We start from the raw sequence: 24,967 nt of genomic DNA on the forward strand, positions 1-24,967 counted from the left end.
CATTCTGTGTTTTCCTTATTGTTTCTACTTCTGCTTTCAAACTATGAACTGTTTGAATTGTTTCCTTTACTTGTTTGGTTGTTTTTTCTTGGCTTTCTTTAGATTCTTTAAGAGATTTGTTTATATCTAGAATTTTTTGGTTTGTCTTTTCCTCTATTTCATGTAACTTTTTGCTTGCTTTTTCTTCTATGTCTATTTTATTAGAAAAAAAAGAAGTAAAAGTATTCTATTAACAGATGACATAATCTTATATATTTAGACAGTGTCAATTACTACACACACACATACAATTCAACCAATACAGCTAGATTGCAAATTATAACCAATACACAAAAATCAATTGCATTTCTGCACACTAACAATAAATGGCCAAAATAAGAAATGAAAACTTAATTTCAGTTTCCATACCACAGTAAAGAATAAAGTACTGGGGTAGAGTGGTGGCTCAGTGCTTAAAAGCATTTTCTGCTTTTCCAGAGGACCTGAGTTTGGTTCCCAGCATACACATTGTTCTCCTCACAAGTGCCTACAGGTCCAACTTCTACCATAAGACTCCTTCTTCCGATTTCTGTGGGTATGCACACATGTGACATCTACTCACACAGACTCATAAATAACTACTTTAAAAAATCTTTTGAAAAATAACATACTTAGAAACAAGTGCAGAGAATTAAAGACAGAAGATTTATAAGTGAAGTTTTACAAAATATTGAAATAAAATGCAAGAAGACAAATATATGGAGAGATATTCTCTCTTCTGGGTTAGGAGAATTAATATTTTAAAGATGCCTATAGTACTCAAAATGCTGGACAGTTTTAATATAATGCCTTGCAAACTCCAAAACGCTTTTTTGATTACTAGATAAACCCATTCTCAATTTATAGGGAATTTCAAAGACCCTGCACACCCAAAATAATCTTGCAAACAAAGAACAAAGTGGAAGGTTGCAGAGTTCTTAATTTTATTTTTTAACTTTTTTTATTTGAATTAGAAGCAGAATTGTTTTACATGACAATCCCAGTTCCCTTCCCCCTCCCGTCCTCCCCTACCACTCCCCCAACTAAAACCCTATCTATCACATATCCTTTCTGCTCCCCCTGGATGGTGAGGCCTTCCATAGGGTGTCATCAATGTCTATTGTATCCTTTGGGATAGGGCCTAGGCCCACCCCCTGTATGTCTTCTATTTCTTTAAGGGATTTTTGTTTCCTCTTTAATGGTCTCTATCATCTTCATAAGATAATTTTTAAGGTCCATCTCTTCTTCATCCTCTGTGTTGGGCTTGTCCCTAGAATCTGGTGGTGTCCTATTGGTCCTTCTGTTGTTGAGTGTGTTCTTATTCTGTCATCTTCCCATCCCTTCTTCCAGTGGGTGCAGGTGGGGTCTCTCCCTCTCTTCTAGTCTCCTCAAGCAAAGGGCGGAGGGCAGAGGGGGAACCAAGAGTGAGGTGTGTCTGGACTCTGGGTGGGCCTTCCAGTCTGGGTAGGTCCACTCTACTCAACGGGCAGGCTCAGGAAGAAGTGAGGAGCATGTAGTGAAGGAAGTTCAGGGCAGAGCAGTACCCAGACTCACCTCAGGTGGCAGACAGAGGGCAGAGGGCAGAAGGAGGATAAGCATGAGGTGTGGCCAGACTCAGGGTGGGCCTTCCTGTCTGGGCAGGTCTACTGGTGGCGAGGGGCAGGCTCAGGAGGAAGGGAGGAGGGGTGATGGAGGGAATTGGGGGAAGAACAGTGCTCAGACTCACCTCAGGTGGCAGGCTGAGGGCAGAGAGTGGAGGGGGGACAAGGATGAGGTGTCTGTTTTTTAAAATTTTTAATCATACTTTAATTCATAGGTGTGGCATCCATAGATATGAAATCAATTATATTTATAATATGTACCAACCACACTACTTAATATATAAGAATAATGGAAGTTTTCTGTGTTCCTTGTGATGGACTAAATTTCATTCTCTACATAAGGAATGTCAAATTCTAATATCTACAACATATAAATGTGATTTTAATTGGATGTGGTATCTTTGAAGTTCAAATTTACTTAAGAAGAACAGGTTGGGGTATCACTGAAGTGTCTGGGATCTGAGATGATGTCCATGGCTCCTGTTAACACTGAGGGCTCTGCAGATATACAGGGTCTAGTCAGCTACCTGAGATTGTATCAGTGTCTGTCTTAGGGTTTCTGTTGCTGTGAAGAGACTGCATGACCACAGCAACTCTTATAGGAAAACATTTAATTGGGGTGTATAGTGGGAAATTACCAATACGGAGTCAGGTAGAAATATAAGGGTATAATCCCACTCCTGACACCAGATATAGTGGGAAATTACCAATACAGAGCCAGGTAGAAATATAGGGTATTTAATAGGGAAAAGCCTTACTTACAGAGCACCCTAGCCAGCCGGCGCGGCAGCAGTCTGTCCAGCAAGTACCAAAGTGAACCCAAAAGAGAAAACGCAGTCCCATGGAAGTATCGCTCTACATCACCCTGACCACACCCTCGCAATCGTGGTCAGGCACACCTGTAGCCAGCCCCTAAGTAGGCATGGCTACAGCTTCCCCTACAAGGGTGGTTCACTTACTTCAGTCCATTATCATCATAATGGGACATGGTGGCATGCAGGCAGACACAGTGCTGGAGAAGTAGCTGAGAGTTCTATATCTTGCAGGCAACAGCAAGTGGTCTGAGACACTGAGAGTAGCTTGAGCATAGGAGAACTCAAAACCCACCCCCACAGTGACACACTTCCTCCAAGGCCACACCTATTCCAACAAGGCCACACGTCCTAATAGTGCCACTCCCTTTGAGAGCCATTTTCTTTCAAACTACCATAGTATCTGAGGGCCATGCTCCCACCAGGATCATACTGATCTAGGTGGCCCATGCTTCCACTATGGCCATGGTAACATCAGAGCCCAACCTGCTGTTGAGGGCCATGTCTGGGTCTATGGTTCTTGTGCAGCAGGGGTCCATGATGATGTCTGTGGCCAGTGTCATCCAGGCCCAGAACCAGGAAGGGCTATGAGTTAGCCCACTCCAACAATGAATTGTTGGAACATGTGAAGGGGATGAACCACAGATATAAAAACTGCAGGATCTCCATGACACAGGACAACAGGATATCCAAGAGGATCCTCAGAGAGAGCCCAGTATCAGTGGTATAGCAGAGGCCAGGGGCCTCGAACCAGACAAATGATTCATAGCAATGAACACTTACAAGTAAAAATGAATGGACTAAAATAAATAAACTGTGTGACTCAATGGGCCACACTGCTGCTGCTGCTGTTTCTTCTTCTTCTTCTTCTTCTTCTTCTTCTTCTTCTTCTTCTTCTTCTTCTTCTTCTTCTTCTTCTTCTTCTTTCTTCTTCTTCTTCTCCTCCTCCTTCTCTTCCTCCTCCTCCGCCTCTTCTTTTTTCTTCTATTTTTGTTGTTTGTTTTGGTTTTTCTTTTAAATTTTGTTTTGTTTAGGGGGGGCTTACATGGGTTGAGGGTAGCTCTGAGGGGACAGGAAGATAAGTGGGATCAAGAAGCATGATGTGAAATCTACAAAGAATCAATAAAAGTTTCAAAAACAAAGCATGAGTCTTAAATCCAATGATTGGTGAGTTCTCTTGGCTAAGAGAAAGGCTAGGAAGGAAAAAATATATGCCATGCATGAGCTTTCCTCAAGAGACATAAAGAACCATTTATTCACCCCAGATATAGCACTAACTGACCAAAGAAAGGATTCCATGCAAATACAGCTTGGTGAACCAATGGGTTTATTGAGAATATATGTAGGAGCATGGGTGGTTCATGCCAAGCTATCTAAACAACTTACCTGAAGCTATACTACTGAAGAATGCCATCCACCTCATGAATGACTCATAAAATGCTATGACTTTGAAGAATCCCCACGGGCCACATACTTGGAGCTAGCCAGAGTCCCATAGCTTGTCAACATTCTACCTCCTACATAATGTCAGGGGAAAATGAGCCTTGGGAAGATCTCTCAAGGATTTTGATCCCCATAATCCCTGTAAATATTCTCCATCCCTCCACTAGGGAAAAGACAGTAAGCCTGATCTCAGGAGGTTTGTGATGTAAATTATTAATCACAGAAGCTCTGATTCATATCCAATCTGGAGGAAACAGATAAACAAGAGATCACATGTAAAGTGACCAGAAATCAGAGAAACAAGAAGGATTCTTTCCTAAATCTACTAAGTGAGTGTTCCTGGATTAGAATTTCATTTCAGACTTGTGGCCTTCAGAAGTGTCTGAATATAAACTTCTCTTGTTTGAAGCTATTTGCTTTTGTGGTAATACTTAATCACAGATTTATAGGGTCAAGAGTATCTTCTCCAAGTGAATGATCTATCCTCTCTCTTCAAAGATAGCCATCCTCCTAGATAAGGTGTTTATTCTTGTCTTACACACCTCTATGCAGTATACACTCACAGGCATCTCTCCTATGCATCCCTTCTCTTATACTTGCATGACTCTGCAATTAGTAGATGGTTATTTTATACATTACAACATGTATATGTGGCATCATAAAATTGGTATATTTCTAGGACTAGCTTTCTCCCTTAACTGTTTTCCCCACTTCCACAATATAATCTTTAAGCTTCCACATCTTATGTCTAAACTCTGAGGAATTCAAGGCTCACCCTCAACCTTGATTTCCCTGTTCAATTTGCTGAAAAGGGTCTCAAGTGGATTAACTAACACTCAGAAAGCAGAAACGTGGCCTCCCATTGCCCTAATCTAATGTTTTTCAAGCATTAATGTGCTTTAGGATCACCTAAAAGACTTATTAAAAACTCAGATTTTTTGTTTATCTTGAACATTTCTGCCTTAGCTTATCTGTAGTGGGCTTGTGTAATTGCATTTCTAACAAGTGCCTAGATACTGCTTCTTCTCTGTCTGCTGCTGCTGCCACTGCACAGTGACACCATCTGGCTTCCAGGCAAGCCAGTACATTCATTAGTTTCCTTGAATCGAAGCTAGACCTCTGCCTCTCTCTTGAAATAAATTGTTTGACACTGATGTTGTTGTAGCCGGAGGCTACTAATGAAAGAATTTAAAACGTAGCTGCCAAAGATTCCCTTTAATATCTGCTAAGCAAAGACAAAAGCAATATTAATAAATTAAGACAGTGTTATTTATGCAAAGAATCTTGTGCTTATGCTTTTCAAATCCTTTATTTTGAACTGAACAAACATTGTGGATTACAGAAAAATAATATAGGAAAAAATCAGATAACAGTAAAGTTGACTAAAAAGGGTAATGATGAACTTTGAAACATAATCAGAGTTGATAAAATCCTTGTATGTTTCTGCCATCCTGTATTTTATCTCTATGCCTTCAAACTGTAGGAAGCAATAAGAGATAATTAGCACTTGTAGAGCATTAACATGCACCAGCTACATTGAAAATATAAGAAAGCAGCCAATCCAACAGGAATGCACTGTTTTAACATGAATTTTTCCACAGTATTTCTCCATCATAGCTTAGATCTTTGGGAATGAAAATGTTCATACAGAATATCAAACCAATCACCCTCCTACCATAGCAACTTCATCTTTCTCACTTTTCAACATTGAAAAATTCCATTTTGTTGTTTGCTTTGGAGAAGCCATTCTGAGATTTTAGTACAGTTTTCTATTAGAACAAACAAACAAAATCCTGCTAGCTGGGCATGATGATGCACATCTGTAATCTCAGCATTCAACATGTGAAGACAGGAAGTTTCCAAGTTTGAGACCAGCCTAGGGTAGATAACAAGTTCCAGGACAGTGTGGTCTATGGTGTGACCCTGTAAAAAAATCCCTGCATTCTCTATTCAAGAATCATATTTTCCTAACCAATAGGTTCTATACTGGTAAAAAGGATAAATGGAGTTATACAATTAGATATAAACTAAGTACAAAGTCATTGGGAGTGTACCCTTCCTATGACTAATTTTTTGTTGACTATTAGGTGAAATGTAATAATTTCGACTAAATGAATACTAAGATACCAATCACAGTGATTCTAGTTGCTACAGTTCTGTAAGTCATCACAACCTCAAACATTCCTCCCTGTTAAAATAGATTATCTCTATTCCTACAGGATGAAGTCTAAATTGTTATATGTAAATATTACTTTAGCCACTTGTTTGGGCTTCTCCAAATATTATGGGCTCAACTACTCACTGTGACAAACCTTCTGTTGATCCTCAAAGCCATAGCTGAATAAATGCAAATGAAGACCATTTGGGCTAGGCAGATGTCTTGGCAGTTAAGAACGCTTGCCATATCTGCATGAGGATCTGGCTTTTCATCCTAGCACCCACCTAACAAGCTATTCATGACCTTGTGCACACCTCTAACTCCAGTACTGAACAAAGGAGAGACAGGATCACTAGGGCTTTCTGGTATGCCAAGCTAGCCAGAAAACCTTGAACTCTAGGGTCACAGATGCTGCCTCAAAAGAAAAAGGGTATAAAGTGATGAAGGGAACACACCCAATGCCCTCTTCTGATTCTTGATTGCTTAGTATGTACATCCCATGCATGAATATACCACACTTTGCCACACACCACACTCACACACATACATACAAATGTACATGCTCAACTGCACACAAATAATTTTTAAAAAGAAAATGAAGAACATTTAAGAACACATTGTAGTCTGTGCTATCTAGTGTTCATTATTAACCTTAAACTGAATTTAAGAACTAATTTTTTAACAGTTCTCATTATTTGGTTTACCAAGGAAAACTTTAAACATAACACAATCACACATTCACACACACACACACACACACACATATATATATATATATTATATATATATATATATATATATGTATATTCACACACAGTATATACACACAAACATAGACAGGAATGATTGAATGCTATACCATATATATCTACCTGGATTCCAGGCTTTGTTTTCAGCTCATTTTGGATTAATGCCATCTTCCACCTCTTGGTTTTCATTTTCACTCTCATCTTTCCCTGTACACTCAGCTTCTTTTGTCTCATAATGGGCACGTTCATATGTATGGTCATTCACTTAAATAAGTAAAGAAATATACAGACATTAAGACTAGAACCTCTAAAAAATTCTAGTTTACAATCAGCAGTAATATCTAGCAGTGTACTCAGTATAAAACTAAGTAGAAAAAATCTAAAATATTAGCAAATATATCTGGGTACCTTCCTTTGGGGTGAAACTACATTTCCATAGTCTTCAGACTATAGCTGAGGGCTAGATTGTAAGTGGTTAATAGTTTTCAATAACATTACCCTCTCTTTATAGTAGATCTTACATATTGTGCAGCTAATTATTTCTGACTCTTGGGACAAGAATGAGCAAAGCCACTTGGTTCTGGTGATATTTGCTGCCATCCCACAAAAGAAAAATTGTCATTGGAATTTACAAACTAATAAAGCATATTGTTTCCCCAGTCTCAGTGTTTTCCCAGGTCCACAGTGGTACTTAACCACAACACAGCCTGCCTGGGCCAATGAGCAGGATATAATCATTCCAATAGATATGCTGTATAGAACATACCAGATCTTAAGTAAAGTGCCAAAATCCCATTGCAGTTAACTCACCTCTGCCTGTGAATTTTTCAGTATACTCATAATTAGCTTCATCATCCTCCTCATCATCATCGTCACCCTCTTCCACACTGTGAATCCTGTCACAGTCTTCTTCCTGGGCCTCAGCCTGATTCTCCTCCTCTTCATTTGGTGGTACATAAAACCAAATGACTTCCTTCCCTTCCTCCATTGCCATAGATTCTTCCACTTCTGCTTCCAAAGCCACAGGGATCATCTCTTCAGGGACTAAGGACACATATTCTTCAGGCACCAAGCCTTCATCATCGACAAGCAGATATGGGCTCATTTGTCTATCCACTCCAACCCCATCTGTTGGAGATGGGCTTTGCTTTTGGAAATAAAACATGGTACGGCACACACCTGTCAAAAAATATGGTTGAGCTATAGCTATTTACCAAAGGGGGACACAGTTGGTCAAGAAGCCTTCTGGGAAGTGGTGAGGACAACTGCTACTTTATTTACCCAGAGACCTCAGATGAGCATGAAGGATTCACATTGGCAGTTGGCATGGGTGGACTCTGGAGGAGTCATAAAACACAATTCTAGTTTTCTAATGTGCTTTAAAGTCATTTGCTAAGAGGTAATGATTGACATGTTTTGTGTCCAATGAATGGCGTAGGTCCTTAGCAAGTGAATTATCTTGATACTTAACTTTAGCCTTGACACTTGGACCTTAGCAAATGAATTATCCGATGCCTGTCTCTTGATTCTTTAGGTTTCTGGGCTAACTTTAGATTCACTGATGCCCTGTCTATCTGATAAATTCCACTGCCAGAAAGAGTAAAATGTTATAATAAGCTGGTACTTCGAGGCATGGAACACTATGTTGTTTACCTGATTTCAACCTAGGGAGCACACATGTCAATAGGGACAGAGGCATTAAAAATAGTACAGAAAGCAGATCTTAGCAGTTTTGTAAACCTTTCAGAAAGAAAGAGATGAAGACTGGATATTTTAGTGCTAGTAAGCATATTTATTTTAAAATCATGTAAAGTTGAAATACATGAATTTAGAATAGGTTGAAGAAAAGTTAAACAAAAAAAGCAAAGCTGGAAGTTGTGGAGCATTCAAGCCTTTAATTCCAGTACTTGGGAGTCAGAGGTAGATGGATCTCTGTTGAGTTTGAGGCCAGCCTAGCCTACATAGCACACTGTATGCAAGCCAGATTTGAAATAAGGAAAGAAAGAAAGAAAGAAAGAAAGAAAGAAAGAAAGAAAGAAAGAAAGAAAGAAAGAGAAACTATTCTATCATCACAAGTAACAATAAAAATCAATGAATAAACAAACAGAAGTAGAAGATATTTAATGAGTACTTCTCAAATTACATAAAACCTCCAAAGGGTGCATAGGAATAATACTTTGAAAAGCAACTATGCTACTATCAATAACTTCACCTCAGTTTATTCCTTTTTCTGTCTCATTGTGAGAAATTGTCCTTTACTCTGCATTGCAGAAATGCTTGATTTCTAGTTAGCAACAAACTCTAATTTGGATTCTATCATCATCTGGTCACTATAAAACTCCAGACTGCCCAACTCAAGGCATCTGGAAAATGCTGGTTTTCTCCATGTTGCTCCTATACTGACTGATTAATGTACAACAATTGAGTACTTCCCTAAGATCTTGGAAAAGGAGGAATTGAGACTAATTTTCTCCCCATTTTATGTCTCTACTATCTTCATTAAAGCTATTTTCTTTTCTCAACACTTGTCCCTTGGTCACTTGTCCTGGTGACATGCTTCTGAAAAGAAATTTGGTAACAGATAGTTTCTCAGTAAACAAAATAAGACTCTGATTCATCATTTAGCCCCTCCTAAGCTATAACCTTGATTTAAAATATTTCTTAAAATTATAGAGACATCAGAGGTTATGTCAAAGGTTTTCTAAAAAAGAACAATGTTTTGTGTATCAGATTAATTTTAGAAAAATATTCTACCATTACAAACAACTTCAGAAATATCTGAGTTCAGAAAAAAATATCAACAGATCTCACTCACAACTCTAAACAAATTGCAGTGCTTTTAAATTTTGCCTCTGGTCCCACCTTGACATGGGAGCACAGTGGTCCTCATTCTTTGGTTTAAATGTGGAAGGGAATGTAGAAAACTTCTAACTCAACAACAAAACTGGGTCACAATCATATCACTCTGAGTTGGTTTTATCCTGAGCTCTCCTATGTGACTTTTGGTGTGTTGTTTGTCATTCCCATAGTTTTATAATTTACAAAACTAATTAATTGATTCCCTCGTTGTTTCATGAGACTGCTTTGAGAATAATTTAAAGTAGCAGGCACAAAAGCACATTTTGCTTTGTGGTGTGCTACACATGTATAAATCAACAGGTGAAGTATCCCTTATTTATCCTAGATGGTAAAAATTTATTTGGTTTTTTAGTTCTTTTGGATTTTGATACCTTGGCAATGGGACTTAAGTGTAGAACTGAAATTTCCTTACTACTATATGCTCTTTATATGCATTTCCTGTACATAATCATCAGCAATATTTTTGTACACCTGCATTTTGACATTGACCTTTTATATAAACACAATTATAAAATATGTGCTGGTGGTATTATGTTGGCTTTTTATTTTGAATAATATCAGATTTTGGATTTTAGGTATATTAAAGCTCTAATGCTTTTGTCTCAATCGTGTATTTGTGTGAGGCCACCAATTATTAGTTTCTTAGGCCTGCAGAGTAAAATCTCTAAATTGGTTTTGGAGGAATCCATTTTTCCATATAGAATATTTGTTAGAGAAACTATTGCTCCTTTTCTATGCAGCTTCTGGGAGACTATGGAAGTTCCTCTCTGGAAGAAAGCTTTTCACTAGACATTTGACTGCATACTACTGTAGAGAAGCAGTACAATGGCTTGGGGACTTTGATTTTTTCTAGAGAGCAGTGTGAGCCCCAGGTTGTAGGAAGGACATGGAGTCCGGAAGAGAGACACGTAAGGGAAAATGGGTCTTGAAATCTGGATGGAAACTATCTCACAGAGACTTTGTATCTCCCTAGGCATACAGATTCAATGCCACATTAAATGGAACCTTCAGGAAGAGAAGTGTTAGTCTTGTCATAACTTCTAAACCTGGAACAGAAATTAAAGAATCAGAAGGCAGAGGACACTTATAGCTAGAGGCATGAAAGTGGATACTATCATTGACAACAAGATGAAACATCACATAGAAAAAGAGAATTCTAGACCTACATCATCCTTCAAAGAGTAAAGTAGGGTTTCCATTTTGTTTCTGCTTTCCAAAGCTTAAAAAATGTTTGTTTCGAGCAATCCTAATGAAAAACATCCAAAAAGCTATCTGGGGCATGTATTTGGTCTTAGAAAACTTATATTTGTCCTAATTAGGATTTCTATGTATATGATTAAACACTATGACTAAAAGCAAATTGGGAGGAAACAGTTTATTTCATTTTACAGCTTATAGTCCATCTCTGAGGAAAGTCAGGGAAGAAATTCAAGGCAGGAACCCGGAGGCAGGAACCGAAGCAGAGACAATGAAGTAGTGCTACTTAATGATCCCCATAGTCTGCTTTCTTACGCAATCCAGGAGCACTAGCCCAGGGGTGGTACTGCCAACAGTGAGCTTAATTAATCAATCAAGAAAATGCCCTACAGAGGCCAATCTGCTAGAGGCATTCTATCAGTCAAGTGTCCCTCTTTCCACTTATGGCTAGATTTGTGTCAAGGTGACAAAAACCAACCAGCACAGCATTGTACAAGTGTCCCATAGAACAACCTGGTTGCCTTGGTTGTTAGTGTATTCATGTTTAACTTGTGAGGAATGAGACAGCAAAAGCAATCCTCCACCTCTCAGGATGCTGTTTTGCATATATGTAACTCAAAACATGTGAAGCCTTTTTACAAAAGAGGATATTAAGTCTCTGCTTTGGTCTGAGTGCTTTGTTCCCCTCAGATCTAAAGTTTAAATCCTATATCCTGGAGCTTCAAGAAAAATGCTTAGTGCACAAGTGTAAAGACCTGACTTTAAGTCATAGAAGCAATGTAAAAAAGCTGGGTAATGGGGTGTGTGTGTGTTTGTAATCCCAGTGCAGGGCTCATGGGGGCAGAGACAGATGGATTCCCTCAGGACTCACTAGCCAGTCAGGATGTTCTAATAATGAGATCCAGGCCAATGGGAGACCTTGTCTCCAAAAAACAAGGTGGATGGAAGGAGCCTGTGGAACTACACCCAAGATTATCTTCTTGTCTTAAAAAGACACATGCACATGCACTGTCACATGAACACAAACATGTACACAAAAACAAACAAAAGAAACCCTACTACTTGAGATAATCATATTAAGAGATGGCCCCCTGAGGATGGGATGAGGTTATGGTAGCATAGCCCTAATGGATGGGATTAGTCCCCTCCAAAAGGATGCCTTAAGGTATTCATTTATCACTTCTGTTATGAAGGCATAGGGAGAAGATGCTATCTATGAACCTGAATGCATTTGTCATATGACATACTGATGGTTAGTCTTAGATGTCAACTTTACCACATGTAGTATCACCTGGGGAAGGCTGTGGGCATGTCTGTGGGGGATTGTCTGGATTGACTTAAATGATGTCATAAAACCCAGTCCACTGTGAGCAGTGCCATTATGAGTTTGCGTCCCACCCTGTATAATAGTGGAAAAGGGAAGCTGAGCAATAAGCAAACGTGTGTTCATTCTTGAGGCTCTTTACTGTGGGTGTAATTAGCTTCTTCAGGCTCCTCCCTTGATGTCCCAGTAGTGATTGACTGTGACTTGGAGTTGTAAACTGAGCAAACCCTTTCTCCCTTAAAATTGATTTTGTCAGGATATTGTTTTTCATATTAACAAGAAACAAAATTGGGGCAGATATTGAATCTTTCAGCACTGGGAACTTGGCTTTCTCAGCCTTTAGGATGTTGAGAAAAAAATTTCTATTGTTTAAAAAAACTCAGTTTACAGTAAATTGCTGTGAATGCTGGATGAACCAAGGTAGTGCTTTCATTTATCTCTGGATACTACTCATTCCTGCTCTGTGTATTGATTGTCATGTTGAGAAATGAAGTACAATTAACACATTTTATGGAAATATGAGTGGATATAGGAATAAAAGTAGAACTTTGTGAAGTGGGGCTTAGAGTTAGACTATTGTCCACTGTTCTCAGGAGGGACTAGACAAAGTTAGTGCTTGGGGTCTCCTTAAATTGGTTATTTTTTAGTTTGTTGTTTTTGTTTCCTGTTGTTGTTTGAGACTGAATCTGATTATGTAACCCAGACTGACTTAGAATTCATAGTTTGATCTCTCTGCCTCTATTTCCCTAGTGTACATATATATATGTGTGTGTGTGTGTGTGTGTGTGTGTGTGTGTGTGTCCCACCTGGTTTCCTTAAGTTAATTTCCAATGAAAGCCTGAACCTGTGCCATTGTCCAAATATGCCACAGAGGGCACAGGTTTGAAAATTTTCCTTCCTTCCTTCCTTGCTTCCTTGCTTCCTTGCTTCCTTGCTTCCTTGCTTCCTTGCTTCCTTGCTTCCTTCCTTCCTTCCTTCCTTCCTTCCTTCCTTCCTTCCTTCCTTCCTTCCTTCCTTCCTGTCTTTCTTTCTTTCTTTCTTTCTTTCTTTCTTTCTTTCTTTCTTTCTTTCTTTTTTTAACTTTTTGTTTCTTCTGCAAGGGTTTGCTAGAACTTATAGCATCTGAGAAAAACAGACAATGTGTTGTTTTATTATCAGGGTTGAGTTTGCTAAACAAGTAGTCAAGGGACCAAAGATTGACATGACCTTTCTATGTGACACATGTGCCATTGACCATCCTGTTTGTGAGCTGAGACCTTACCTATTGAGTTTGGGCAGTGGTGCCATGAGATCACAAAGGCCACTTTGATGAAGGATGAATATTTTGCATTCACATTTGAAATCCCAGTACTGAATATACTGTTTTGTATACAGTAGCACTTTACTATATTTGATTGGAAAGAAACAGTGGCACAGTATAGTCAGCCTCACTGTATTTACCACCTTTTCAAAAATCTCCCAGTGTTTTTCCAATGAACTTCAGTTAAAGTATGTCCAATTTATCTTGGATTTCAAGTCCTTCCATAGACTATATGTAGGATTTAGTTGAACTAGCCCCAGGTACTTTCACTACTCCCTTGATTAACATATTGCTCCTTTGTTCCCCAGCATAATATTTTCATTGATTATTTGGGAATTTCACAACATGAACCCCATGACACTCACTTGCCATTCCTCCCAGGTCTGCTCTCTGACCCTTGTGGCAGCCCCCAAGAAAGTTTTTTCTTTCTTTCAAATTGTGTTGCCCATATGGTCAAAGACCCAGTGGCCAGCCCCTTAAGAAAACTTAGTATTTCCCCACCCTGACCCTTGCCAGAAGCCATCATTATCACAATTTTTAAGAGTTCACTTCAATGGCTTCCTGTCTAGGCTGTTGCTTTTGGGGGGTTGGTATGAGGTGGCATGGAGTGGGATGGGGGTAGGGGTTTTCCCAGAAGCTTTATATGTTTTTCTCAAATGTGACTCTGCAGTCATCAATACAACTGCAAAAGAAGATTCCTTGCCCTTTACAGTCAGCAGGAGCACAGATCACTGACTTCTACATGGTTTTGGGCCACAGCACAGACCATGAACATCTACATGGCCTCCAGCATCCATATGAGCCACTTGGACCTCAGCATGGTCTCCAGTGTCAGTATAGACCACAGACATCAACATGGCCCTCTGCTGCATCACAGGCCATGGACACTATCTAGACCTTGGCAGCAGCACAGGCCACAGACATCAGCATGGCCTCCTGGGAAACATGAGTCATGGACATCAATATGTCCAGTGGCTGCCTAGGCCATGGACATCAACATGGATTTACCAAAAACTATGTGGATGTCTGTGATCTATGCTGCTGACTGAATACATTGATCCTTAATGTAGTTCTTAAGGTAGCTGTTTGGAGAGTCAGGTACTTTGTGTCATCCCATGTGCTTGATCAAACAGGAAGAGGAGTTACCGTTACTATTATTAAACTGCCTAGAACCTGGCAGAGTCAAACTGGAGTTTCTTGATGAAATCTAATTATTTTTGTTTCTTCTCTTTGTTTTATTTTGTTTTGTCTTTTGTGACAGGGTTTCTTTGTGTAACAGCTTTGGTTGTCCTGGAACTTGCTTTGTAGACCAGACTGGCCTGAAAATATCTACCTGCCTCTGCCTCCCAAGTGCTGGGATTACAGATGTGCACCACCACCACCCAGCTTCTACTGCTTCTTTGTATAAAGCAGATCAGGTAGAAAATGTTTACTTTTCTTCCATATTCTTGGCCCCTTTTGTACCATATTCTAGAGTCCCTATGCTAGTGGACAGTATAGTGGACTTTACTGATCAGAAGACAGGACTAGTTTCCCTTTGAGCATTAAAAAAGTCTGATTTGACATTTTCTTCACCTATGCATAAACCATCCTATAGCACCAATTAGAAAGATTCACCAAGTCTCTTTCTGTACATAACATTTTCTCAAAAGTCATCCTGTTCTGGCATTATTTGGCATTGGGAGTAGGAACTGTTTTAAATGAGGGAATGTATGTAGAAGCCAAAGCATTATCTAAAATTTTATCCAGAGTACAAACCTTTTTTTGAGCTTTTTTTCCACTTGGCCTTGGTTTTGTGCATCAACTTTGGAAATGTTATTGCAGTGTTCATGTTATGGTTAATTTGTAACTAAGAATGCTCTAGTTTCGCAATAGAGGGCATGTTATAAAGATGGAAAGGTGTTGTTATCTGAGAGATGCAAGTGGCTTCTTGGGCATGTGCTGTAAGTATTTTTTCCTTGGGAACATTGAACATTTCTAAGTCAGAGTTCCAAATAAATGAGTTTGAATCAGGAGGCAAGGTCTAACAGTGTTCCTCCTGTAACTGACCTTCTAGGCATCCTTGATGACTTTGACAGGAAGAGTACTCTGATGATAATGTGGAAATTGATCTAAAAGTGGATGAAGGAAGGCTAAAGGAGATCATGCTAGGTGATGACAAAGTCATTAAAACCTTAAACTTAGGCAATGGCAATTGGAGATGGAGAGAAAAAAAAAGTTTTGATAAGTATTCAGGCAGTAGTCATTGGTCATCATGACCATTAGAAGTGAAGAATAAAAATGAAGCAAGCCTTTTTGATATGGGTCTGTCTATAAACAGGGGTGCAATATATTGGAATATGGAATGAAAATGAAGAAGTGGGTTTGGGGAGTTGAGATAGAATGCATTTACATTTGGGAGATGGAATTTCCCAGTGGAGGCTGAAGTATGAATTGCAAACAGGGTGTATATGTCCAGTAGCAGCTGGATAGATGAGTAACAATTCATTAAGACAGTATGAACTAGAAGGACATTTACAATATCGCTGTTTAGTACCTTAAGTGAGACCACTTATGAAGAAAATGAAAGGCTTAGGAAGGGATCCTATACTGATTCCATGAATCTCTTTTTTCTAACCACTGCTGTATGACTCTACAACATGCTCCCTGTTTCTTTGTACTATTTCATGCTTAGAAACTTTAGGGCTTCCTCTCTGATTATTACAAAAAATGACATGCATACTTATAAGAATAAGATGATTAAGATCTGTTGAAAGTGAGAAGTGACTCTTCAGGTGGCACTGAAGTCTCTAAAACAAGAATGTTATACTTTCATTTTCCTAGCCTGGGAAAATCCTCTTGTGGAGTCCATAGATTTCACAGGTGAATGAATTTTGGCTTGTTATGTTGTACGTGACTTGATAAACCATTATCCTTCCATTCTAAACTAATCACTTCTTGTAGGAGTTGTTCTCATTTTGTCATATCACAAATGTTATCTTAAGAAAACACCAATTTAATATACACACATGCATACAAATCAAAATTCTAATGAACATGTAACATAAACAGAGGGAGTCTTTGCTCTCTCTAATGATTCTTCATACCCATAAAACTGCCCTTCATTCAAATGACAACTGATTCAATTTCCATGAGTTTGAATTAGTATCAGTATTTTCACATGCTGTTACCATATGTTAATGAATTTGTGGCATTGTATTTCTGTTACCTAGGCAAGCCATTTCTCCTACTCTCTTTCCCTAGTTGACATGTCACTGGTATTTAGAGAAGAGAGAGACTACCATCCCTTATTCCTCCCTGAACACACCTTCAAATACTTTCTTTAGTTTTGTAAATCAAGGTGGGTGACTTTTATGTTTCCCAGGATCAGAAAATGTTTTGTCTATCTAAGCTCCCCCAATGTTTATCTCACTTTATGTTTTGTAGATCATCTTCATTCCAGAATGTCAGTGTTCCTCTATCTGTTTCTCTTGGTATTTGGGCTTCAGGATACAATCAATTGTGCACAGTATAACAGCTCTGAAGGCAAAGTAACCACCTGCCATTTACCCCAACAAAATGCTACTCTCTATAAGATGCCATTTATCAATGCTGACTTTGCATTCAGTCTATATCGTAGGTTCTCTGTGGAGAACCCAGATTGGAACATCTTCTTTTCCCCTGTGAGCATATCTGCTGCTTTAGCCATGCTTTCTTTTGGATCTGGCTCTAGCACCCAGACTCAGATTCTGGAGGTCTTGGGATTTAACCTCACAGATACTCCAGTGACAGAATTACATCAGGGCTTCCAGCATTTGATCTGTTTATTGAATTTCCCAAAGAACGAACTGGAATTGCAGATGGGAAATGCAGTTTTCATTGGGCAGCATCTGAAACCACTGGCAAAGTTTTTGGATGATGTCAAGACCCTCTATGAAACTGAAGTCTTTCCTACCGACTTCTCCAATGTTTCTGCAGCCCAGCAGGAGATCAACAGTTATGTGGCGAAGCAAACCAAAGGGAAAATTATAGGCTTAATTCAAGACCTTAGACTTAACATTATCATGATTCTGGTGAACTATATTCATTTCAAAGGTAAGGTATTAAGACATCAAGTTCCAGTCTAGTGTTAAGATAGAGAAGTGGGGGAGGGATTCTGGTCCCTTATCACTGGCATCAGTAGGTGTACCTCATACCACAGTGATTTTTCACTACTGTCTATATCTGTGCATTGTATTGGATCATTCCAGGATGACACACAGCTCCAGGAAATTTCAATGGAAATAACACTTTTAAAGATGCAGTTGATAATATTATGAATGTTCTGATCATATCAGGCTAAATAATTACAGTTTATAAAATATTTAATGAGGTGGAGAAATAGCCTGTACTTGGCAAGGCAACTGAATTTGTATCTAAGCATAATGTGGTCCCTACTTCCTATGCACATTTGTATATATTGCATAAATACCTTTTATTATATGTTAAATACTTAGTATGTACTAAAGATTATGCTACAAGTACCCAAATTCATAACATTGATAATTTTTAGTGCTACCTTTTCCAGCAAGGCTTGGTTTTACAGAACCTGTCTTTTTTGTTTGGATGAGTGAATTTTTGGCATCAGCCAAACACCTATATACATTTAAAATGGCAGAACACTTTGTTATCTCATTTCACCCATTTTTCTGTACACTCATATACCTTTTCATGGAATTGAAGCTGTTTCTGGTGGGTGTAGAAAGTATAGTGTTTCTAAAAACATATTGTAAAGTCCAGCAGCATTGGCAAGGACTTCTGGTTTTGCCATGTGGTAGCTGGATGATCCTGTCAGCTGACCTTGTTTCTCTGATCCTTAGTAAGTCACATGTAATCACTTGGAAAACTAGTTGACAGTAGGCAGTTTTAATTATTAGATGAATGACTAATGCTTTCAAAGAAACATCTCTCCTCTTTCTTGTTTTAAGCCCAGTGGGCAAATCCTTTTCGTGTATCTAAAACAGAAGACCGTTCCAACTTCTCAGTGGACAAGACCACTACAGTACAAGTTCCCATGATGCACCAGCTAGAACAATATTATCATTTTGTGGATGTAGAGCTGAATTGCACAGTACTTCAAATGGACTATAGTGAGAATGCCCTGGCACTTTTTGTCCTTCCAAAGGAGGGACACCTGGAGTGGGTGGAGGCATCCATGTCATCTAAGACACTGAAGAAATGGAATCACTTACTGCAGAAAGGGTAAACAATTTAGAGGGTATGAGGGGCTATGGGTGGGTCTAACAATGGAGGTGAGGCTGGGATCAAAAGAAACCTAGAGGTAGGAAAATTACCCAGAAGTACTTAGCAGGCGTATGATGATATTTAGAGTATGTTCAGTAGTGTGCCTGGCACTTTTCTGGATACTTTCCAGTTTTTTATCTAAGCATATCAAGAAAATGCCAAAGGAGGTAGTATCTTAGACATTTTTTCTGATTAGAAATTCCCATAAAGCTCCCCAGAGTGGTGATGCTAGGATGCTGATAACTTTTTAGGGACCAAATAGAGCTTTGGAATGGAAAAGATTTGATGCTGACATGGAGTTGGCAGTCATTCTTAGATAGAACTGCAAGACAGTAATCTATGAAATTTTCTGTGCACTACACTTTGATCTTCCTTCCATAAAACCCTTACTCTTGCTCAATACCACGGTGACACATCTGTCTGATAATAAGGGATGGGGCATCGTGTGTTGCTGTCATAACATTTTCTGAGTCAGAGACCATTTCTACAGCAATGCCTTCTGTGATTCTGGTGTTATGTTAATGGTTGTCAATGTTCTGAGGAGTAGCACTGTTGAATGAGAGATTAGTATGGTGACTATCATGTCTCCCTTTCGGTATTCTATACAGATGGGTTGAGTTGTTTGTTCCAAAGTTTTCAATTTCTGCAACATATGACCTTGGAAGCACACTTCAGAAGATGGGCATGAGGCATGCCTTTGCTGAAAGTGCTGACTTTTCTGGAATCACAGAAGACAAAGGTGTACGCCTTTCTTATGTAAGTTGATGGATTAGTTTTTTACTGTATGAGCTGGAAAGGACATTGAGAGTCAATTAATTCACCTATCTCATTTAGTCAATGAGAAATCTCATGTCTATAGTGGCAGTGTGATTCTGTTAGAGATTCATTCTTGTTACTCAAAATAAATAATTTTAGAAGTTATTTCTGGAGCTAGAGCGATGGCTTTGCAGATAAGAGAAATGTTGCTCTTCCAGAAGACTCAGTTTTCTATCACCAACATAGTATGGCAGCTACCAACTGTCTGCAACTTCAATCCCATGATATTTGACACCCTCTTTTGTAAAAGTACAAGGCAAGCATGTGATCCAAAAACTACATGCAAGCCAAACACCCAAATACATAAATAAATAGATACATAAATGCAATTTTCATCCCTAACCCTCACGTACTAAGATGACTGTAATACAATGGAAAGTCTTAATGATCAGAAGTGACTCTTGTGAGATATAGTACTAGAAGATATGAGAAAGGCACCTTAGAGATAACTTCTAGAAATGGAAGGTAATGGAGAATGAGATGCTATCCAAACAAATAGTCCTAAAATCATAGAAATTCATTAGCCACATTTATCGAAGTAATATTCACATTCAAGTACCATCAACACAAAACACTGTATTTCTTTTTGTACATGTAACACACCCAAATGCTGTTGCCACTTTTCAAGGGACGTTCAGTGTGTGTTCTTTTCTCATAGGCTTTTCACAAGGCTGTGCTGCACATTGGAGAAGGGGGAACCAAAGAAGGAGCTGCTCCTGAAGTTGTGTCTCTGGATCTGCCAGAAGTAGCTCCTCTTCACCCTATTATCCGAATTGATAGACCATTCTTACTGATGATTTTGGAGAAAAGGACCAGAAGCATTCTCTTTTTAGGGAAAGTTGTTAACCCATCGAAAGAGTAATTGAGGAAGAGGCCATTGAGTGTGTGCATTTTATAATGGGAAATAAACATTTAACATAGCTTGATGCACTCACTGTGGGCTTGGACTTTATGTCTTTTGGGCAAGGGATAAAAGTGGACCTTCTCAGGACTACATTGGCTGTGGAAGAGGCTGATACTTTGACCAAACATTCAGATAGTCAATGAGTTATTGTTATCTAAGACTAGAGGATCAATGTTAGTAAGTCACTATAAAGCTACTCATTAATTAGCTAAGTCTAGAAAATTTGACTGGTTACAAATGCCTTTGGACAATAGCTGCAGTATGAGTCAAGTCTTCACATTACAGTATTCCAATAGTATGATCAATGAACATGCAAATGCTGTGGCTTGTATATGAGCTTCACATTAACATCTGCTCTTTCTACACATTCAAAATGAGTCTGTGATTATAACTACTGCTAGCTTTAATAAAGCTTCTTTCACTATACTATCAAGCCATAGATTGGGTGCTTTTATCTAGAGATATAACTTTTGTTACCAAACGTGCATTCAACAACAGAATAGAGGGAAATGAATTTTCTTACACAGGCCACATTCTCACTAGCAGATACCATTGTTCTAATTCATAAGGTATCGATGGAGGCATAACTCATTTGCACTGTATACTATATTCATTATTTTTTAAATATTCTTTCCAAATATTGCATATCTGTCCCACTTGGTCTCATGGAAATTTCCTGGTTAACTTGTCTTTTTTGTCTTCCTCAATATGTATTCCTCAATAAAATATGATATTTGTGTCCCCAGAACCCCTATTGCCTGTGTATGCTATTCTGTCTTCACCCATCAAAGTATTATTCTTGACATCATGTATTCAAGCACTAATACTAGCATTTGGAATGCAGATATCACAGTGAGTGTTAATTATGTAGTAGCCAAATTCTATCACCAGTCTTTCACTAATAGGAAAATAGCAACATATGTGTTAGTACTATGTATATAAGCTTCCATATTAAGATAAAAAATATGCTTAGCTATATGTTTTCAGCTTTTATTCTTTTCTTATCAGACACATTTGTAGGGGCCTTGAATATCTTTTCTATAATACTTATTGTTAGTATTCAGGCATCTGTACTGGCCTGTCCTTGGGGTTCTGACAGGGTCTACCCTCAGCTGCAGCCAATAAGTGCACCACCTGTGCACATTCACTACTTTCCTTTTTAAAGGGGCCCTGCCTACCTCCTATCCTCCTCTCTTCTTTTCTCTCCCTCCCACCTCTCCCTCTCTTCTCTCCTGCTGCTCTAGTCCCTGGAGGACAGTCTCCGCCCCCCCTTTCCCCTTTTCATATGATCCCTTTCCCTAATAAAAACACCCATCCACTTGAACTCTATCGCATGGCCTCTTTTTTCTCTTGCACTGCATTTTTAAAATTACAACACTTCCTTTGGCCTTTGTGGATAAGAAATTGGAAACCAAGAGAAGGGTAATGACTTATGGTACAGAAAAAAGTTCATTCTTGACACAATGTTTCATTCACTGTAGTTTGTTTACAATATTGGCTCTGTTACTTACACTATTTTGTGATCTTGGGCAAAGTCCATAAAAGGTACACCTTCTTTTCCTCATGTGTGAATGGAAAGGGTAATAATATCCATGCTGTTATGATCTCACCAAATCCTAGGAAATTCAGTGAAAATGTAAGATGCCCCCAACAACATAGGCTATTGCCATTGCCCATAGTTGCCTTTTAGAGCTTCAATGGAAGACCTTATTGCTGAAGATACTGAACATGTAGGACACGGGGCCTAGAGGAATTGAGGTGGAAAGGAGCTGGAAACCTCCCTGAGGACTAGCTCTCATAGTATCTGATGTTCTGTGCAAGCTGCCAAGGGAGAAAAGCAATCAATAGTTCTACCCAGTTGTAAAGCCTATGAATCCCACCCATGATCAGCCTGCTAGTGATGCAATAGTGGCATGTTTATCTTTGAAGTAATCAACAACTGTTTGTTTCATTTTTAAGGCCCACTCAGGAGGGGGAATTCATGCCAGATATTGTAAATCTAGCTAATGTCTCCCGGCTGGAGAGGTCATAGATGCTGGATTACCTACTGCTACCGTTTCCCTCAAAGCACTCTGATTTCTAACTGTATTCTAATTTTTGTCCTTATATACGCTAGTAAGTGTAGCTCTGTCCCTCATCAAAGAAGCGCCTTTGAGCAAATATGAAAACTATTGCAGAAATTCACAAGTGATCAATATGCAGAGAATAAGTGAATGTGGGGTACTCAACCTAAACAGTTTCATCTACCTCACAGCCCCTATACCTAAGAGTCAGTGAACGTTGTGGAAAAGGGGGGTGGAAAGATTCTAAGAACTAGAGAGCCATTATGTCTGCAGCTACACAGTGTCTTTTTTTTTTTTTTTGGTTTTTCGAGTCAGGGTTTCTCTGTGTAGCTTTGGAGCCTATCCTGGCACTCGCTCTGGAGACCAGGCTGGTCTCGAACTCAGAGAGATCTGCCTGCCTCTGCCTCCCGAGTGCTGGGATTAAAGGCGTGCGCCACCAATGCTTATAGACATGATAGGGATGCTACACCCATGAGACCTCAACAGTACAGCTGCCTAACATACCTGCATAATGACAGCAATGATCAGGTATGCCAACATGAATGGGGGAAATTTTGCAAGGCCTTACTCCTAGATGAAGAACTACAGTCAATGAGTACTGGGGAAGGAGGATCAGTTTTCTCGAAGGATGAGCCTCTTGATATGTAATCCAGTACCAAGCAGTTAGCCCTAAACATGTCTATACTAGCAATGCTAAAAATGGAGATTCAGTAGGTGTCTTGTGAGTGTGTGTGTGTGTGTGTGTGTGTGTGTGTGTGTGTGTGTGTGTAATACATGTGCATATGTGTATGTGTTAGTTACCTTTCTCTTGATATGATAAAATATCATGGCCAGAAGCACATTGAAAAAGATTTTATTTTGGCTTATGGTTCTAGAAGAAAAGGCCATAATGGCAAGGAAGATATAGCAGCAGGTGACCAGAGTGGGAAAGATACTGATCACATTTAATCAAATAGGAAGCTGAGAGAACAAACTGGAATTTGGATGAGACTATAAGCTTTCAAAGCCTACCCCTAGCAGTACACTTCGTCTAGGAATGGTCCACATCCTAAAAGTCCATACTCTCAGCCAAAATAGTACCACCACCCAGATTCAAGTGCTCAAACATGTGAGACTATGGGGAGGGCATTTCACATTCACACCACAACATTCCATTCTGTGTTCCTCATAGATTCATGGCCATATCATAATGTTAAATGCATTTAGTTCTACTTTAAATGTCTCCATAGTCTTTCAGTCTGAACACTGTTTAAAAGTGCAGTTTCTTCCGAGACTCAATGTAATGTGGTAATTGTAATTTGCAAATCCTGTAACTCCATGTCAGTGCCTGGGACTTTAGTTTTCAGGGGCTTTGATAGCTCAGCATCTCTAGCTTTGCTACTTGTAACATACATCTCTCTCTTTGCATGGCACTACTCTGAATATGCAACTTTTCATGGCAGATGTCTCATGTTTCTGGCATCTCCAACCTATAGGGATCTCTAATACAACAGACTTCACTTTCACAGCTTAATTCAATTGCCTCTCAGAGCCTTCTCGCAGCAAACTCAAGCACTTCCATGTATTGACTGACCTCAGTAGCTCTCTGAAACAGTGAAAGCAGAATCTATAGCTACACTCATTCTTGCATCATTCATGAACCAAAGCATGTACAACGTGGATTACACTGTTATGTTTGGCTGCCATTTTAGGATGGACCTTGCCCCTTTCTACCACATTAGCAACAGATTTTGCGTGTTGACGCAATTGCTTTCTAGGACCCAACAACCCCTCAGGCTTTCTGCTTTCAGAGTTGGAAGTTTAGCGCCATTGTCATTTTTCCTTTACAGAATAGGTGACTTCTCCTCAACATGTACATTGTCTTTTTGCAGGAAGTCCCTTGGCTGTAATATTAAGCCTCCAAGTATTTTTTCTCTTTTAACTTTTTTTAAAATTTATATCCTATTTCCAGTTTTTTTCAGTTTAGACCTGCATAGAGTTGTTAGCAATAATCATACCACAGACTCAATGTTACAATGTCTTCAAAATTCCTCTCAGCACTAGTGTCACACAGGATCCCACTAGAATGGCTTATTAAGTTCTGCCTCGAACATTTAACCACTTTTCTTATCCAGACTTCTAGAATCACCCACCCTCTTCCATAAAACAACATGGTCAACATGATGGCTATTTTTGCTTGTCACATTGACACACCTTGGAAGAAGGAACCTTAGTTGAAGAATCTCCTCCACCAGATTACTTGGTGAGCATGACTATGAGGCATTTTCTTGATTGTTTGTTGATATGGGACAACTCCCCCTGTTATTGCATGCAATACAATCACTGGGTATATGGATCTGGTAGTTTGATGTCAATTTGGAAGCAAGCCAGCAATCAGCTTTCCTCCACATTTCTTGTTTCTGTTCTTGCATAAGTTCCTTACCTGACTTTGGTTGTGACCTGAAAGCATAAGATAAAATGA

The 24,967-nt window shown here is 39.1% G+C and overlaps 2 protein-coding genes across 2 annotated transcripts; one reads left to right on the plus strand and one right to left on the minus strand.

Annotated features, from left to right (window-relative positions):
- Positions 1 to 6,929: 6,929 nt before the first annotated feature.
- LOC113837574 (glutamic acid-rich protein-like) lies at positions 6,930 to 7,956 on the minus strand. The gene is made up of 2 exons (XM_027432043.2): positions 7,592 to 7,956; positions 6,930 to 7,045 (listed from the first exon to the last, which is right to left on the minus strand). Exons 1-2 carry the CDS (start codon positions 7,944 to 7,946, stop codon positions 6,930 to 6,932), a joined length of 471 nt encoding a protein of 156 aa, XP_027287844.1. The 5' UTR covers positions 7,947 to 7,956.
- Positions 7,957 to 15,397: 7,441 nt separating this feature from the next.
- Serpina7 (serpin family A member 7) lies at positions 15,398 to 20,413 on the plus strand. Its single transcript, XM_027432040.2, has 5 exons — positions 15,398 to 15,404; positions 16,888 to 17,535; positions 18,408 to 18,681; positions 19,332 to 19,479; positions 20,198 to 20,413. The coding sequence occupies exons 1-5, from the start codon at positions 15,398 to 15,400 to the stop codon at positions 20,399 to 20,401; spliced, it is 1,281 nt and encodes a 426-aa protein (XP_027287841.2). The 3' UTR covers positions 20,402 to 20,413.
- The last annotated feature ends 4,554 nt before the right edge of the window (positions 20,414 to 24,967 follow it).

Source organism: Cricetulus griseus, chromosome X, assembly GCF_003668045.3.
Source record: "Cricetulus griseus strain 17A/GY chromosome X, alternate assembly CriGri-PICRH-1.0, whole genome shotgun sequence".
In the NCBI taxonomy this organism is placed as follows: Eukaryota; Metazoa; Chordata; class Mammalia; order Rodentia; family Cricetidae; genus Cricetulus; species Cricetulus griseus.

Bases quoted from the DNA above. Each gene is read 5' to 3' on its own strand.
- Serpina7 (XM_027432040.2), top strand. The intron at 18,682-19,331 runs GTAAACAATTTA...TATTCTATACAG, and splicing joins AATCACTTACTGCAGAAAGG to ATGGGTTGAGTTGTTTGTTC. The intron at 19,480-20,197 runs GTAAGTTGATGG...CTTTTCTCATAG, and splicing joins AAGGTGTACGCCTTTCTTAT to GCTTTTCACAAGGCTGTGCT.
- LOC113837574 (XM_027432043.2), bottom strand. From the start codon at position 7,946: ATGTTTTATTTCCAAAAGCAAAGCCCATCTCCAACAGATGGGGTTGGA. The intron at 7,046-7,591 runs GTGAGTTAACTG...TACTTATTTAAG, and splicing joins TGAAAAATTCACAGGCAGAG to TGAATGACCATACATATGAA.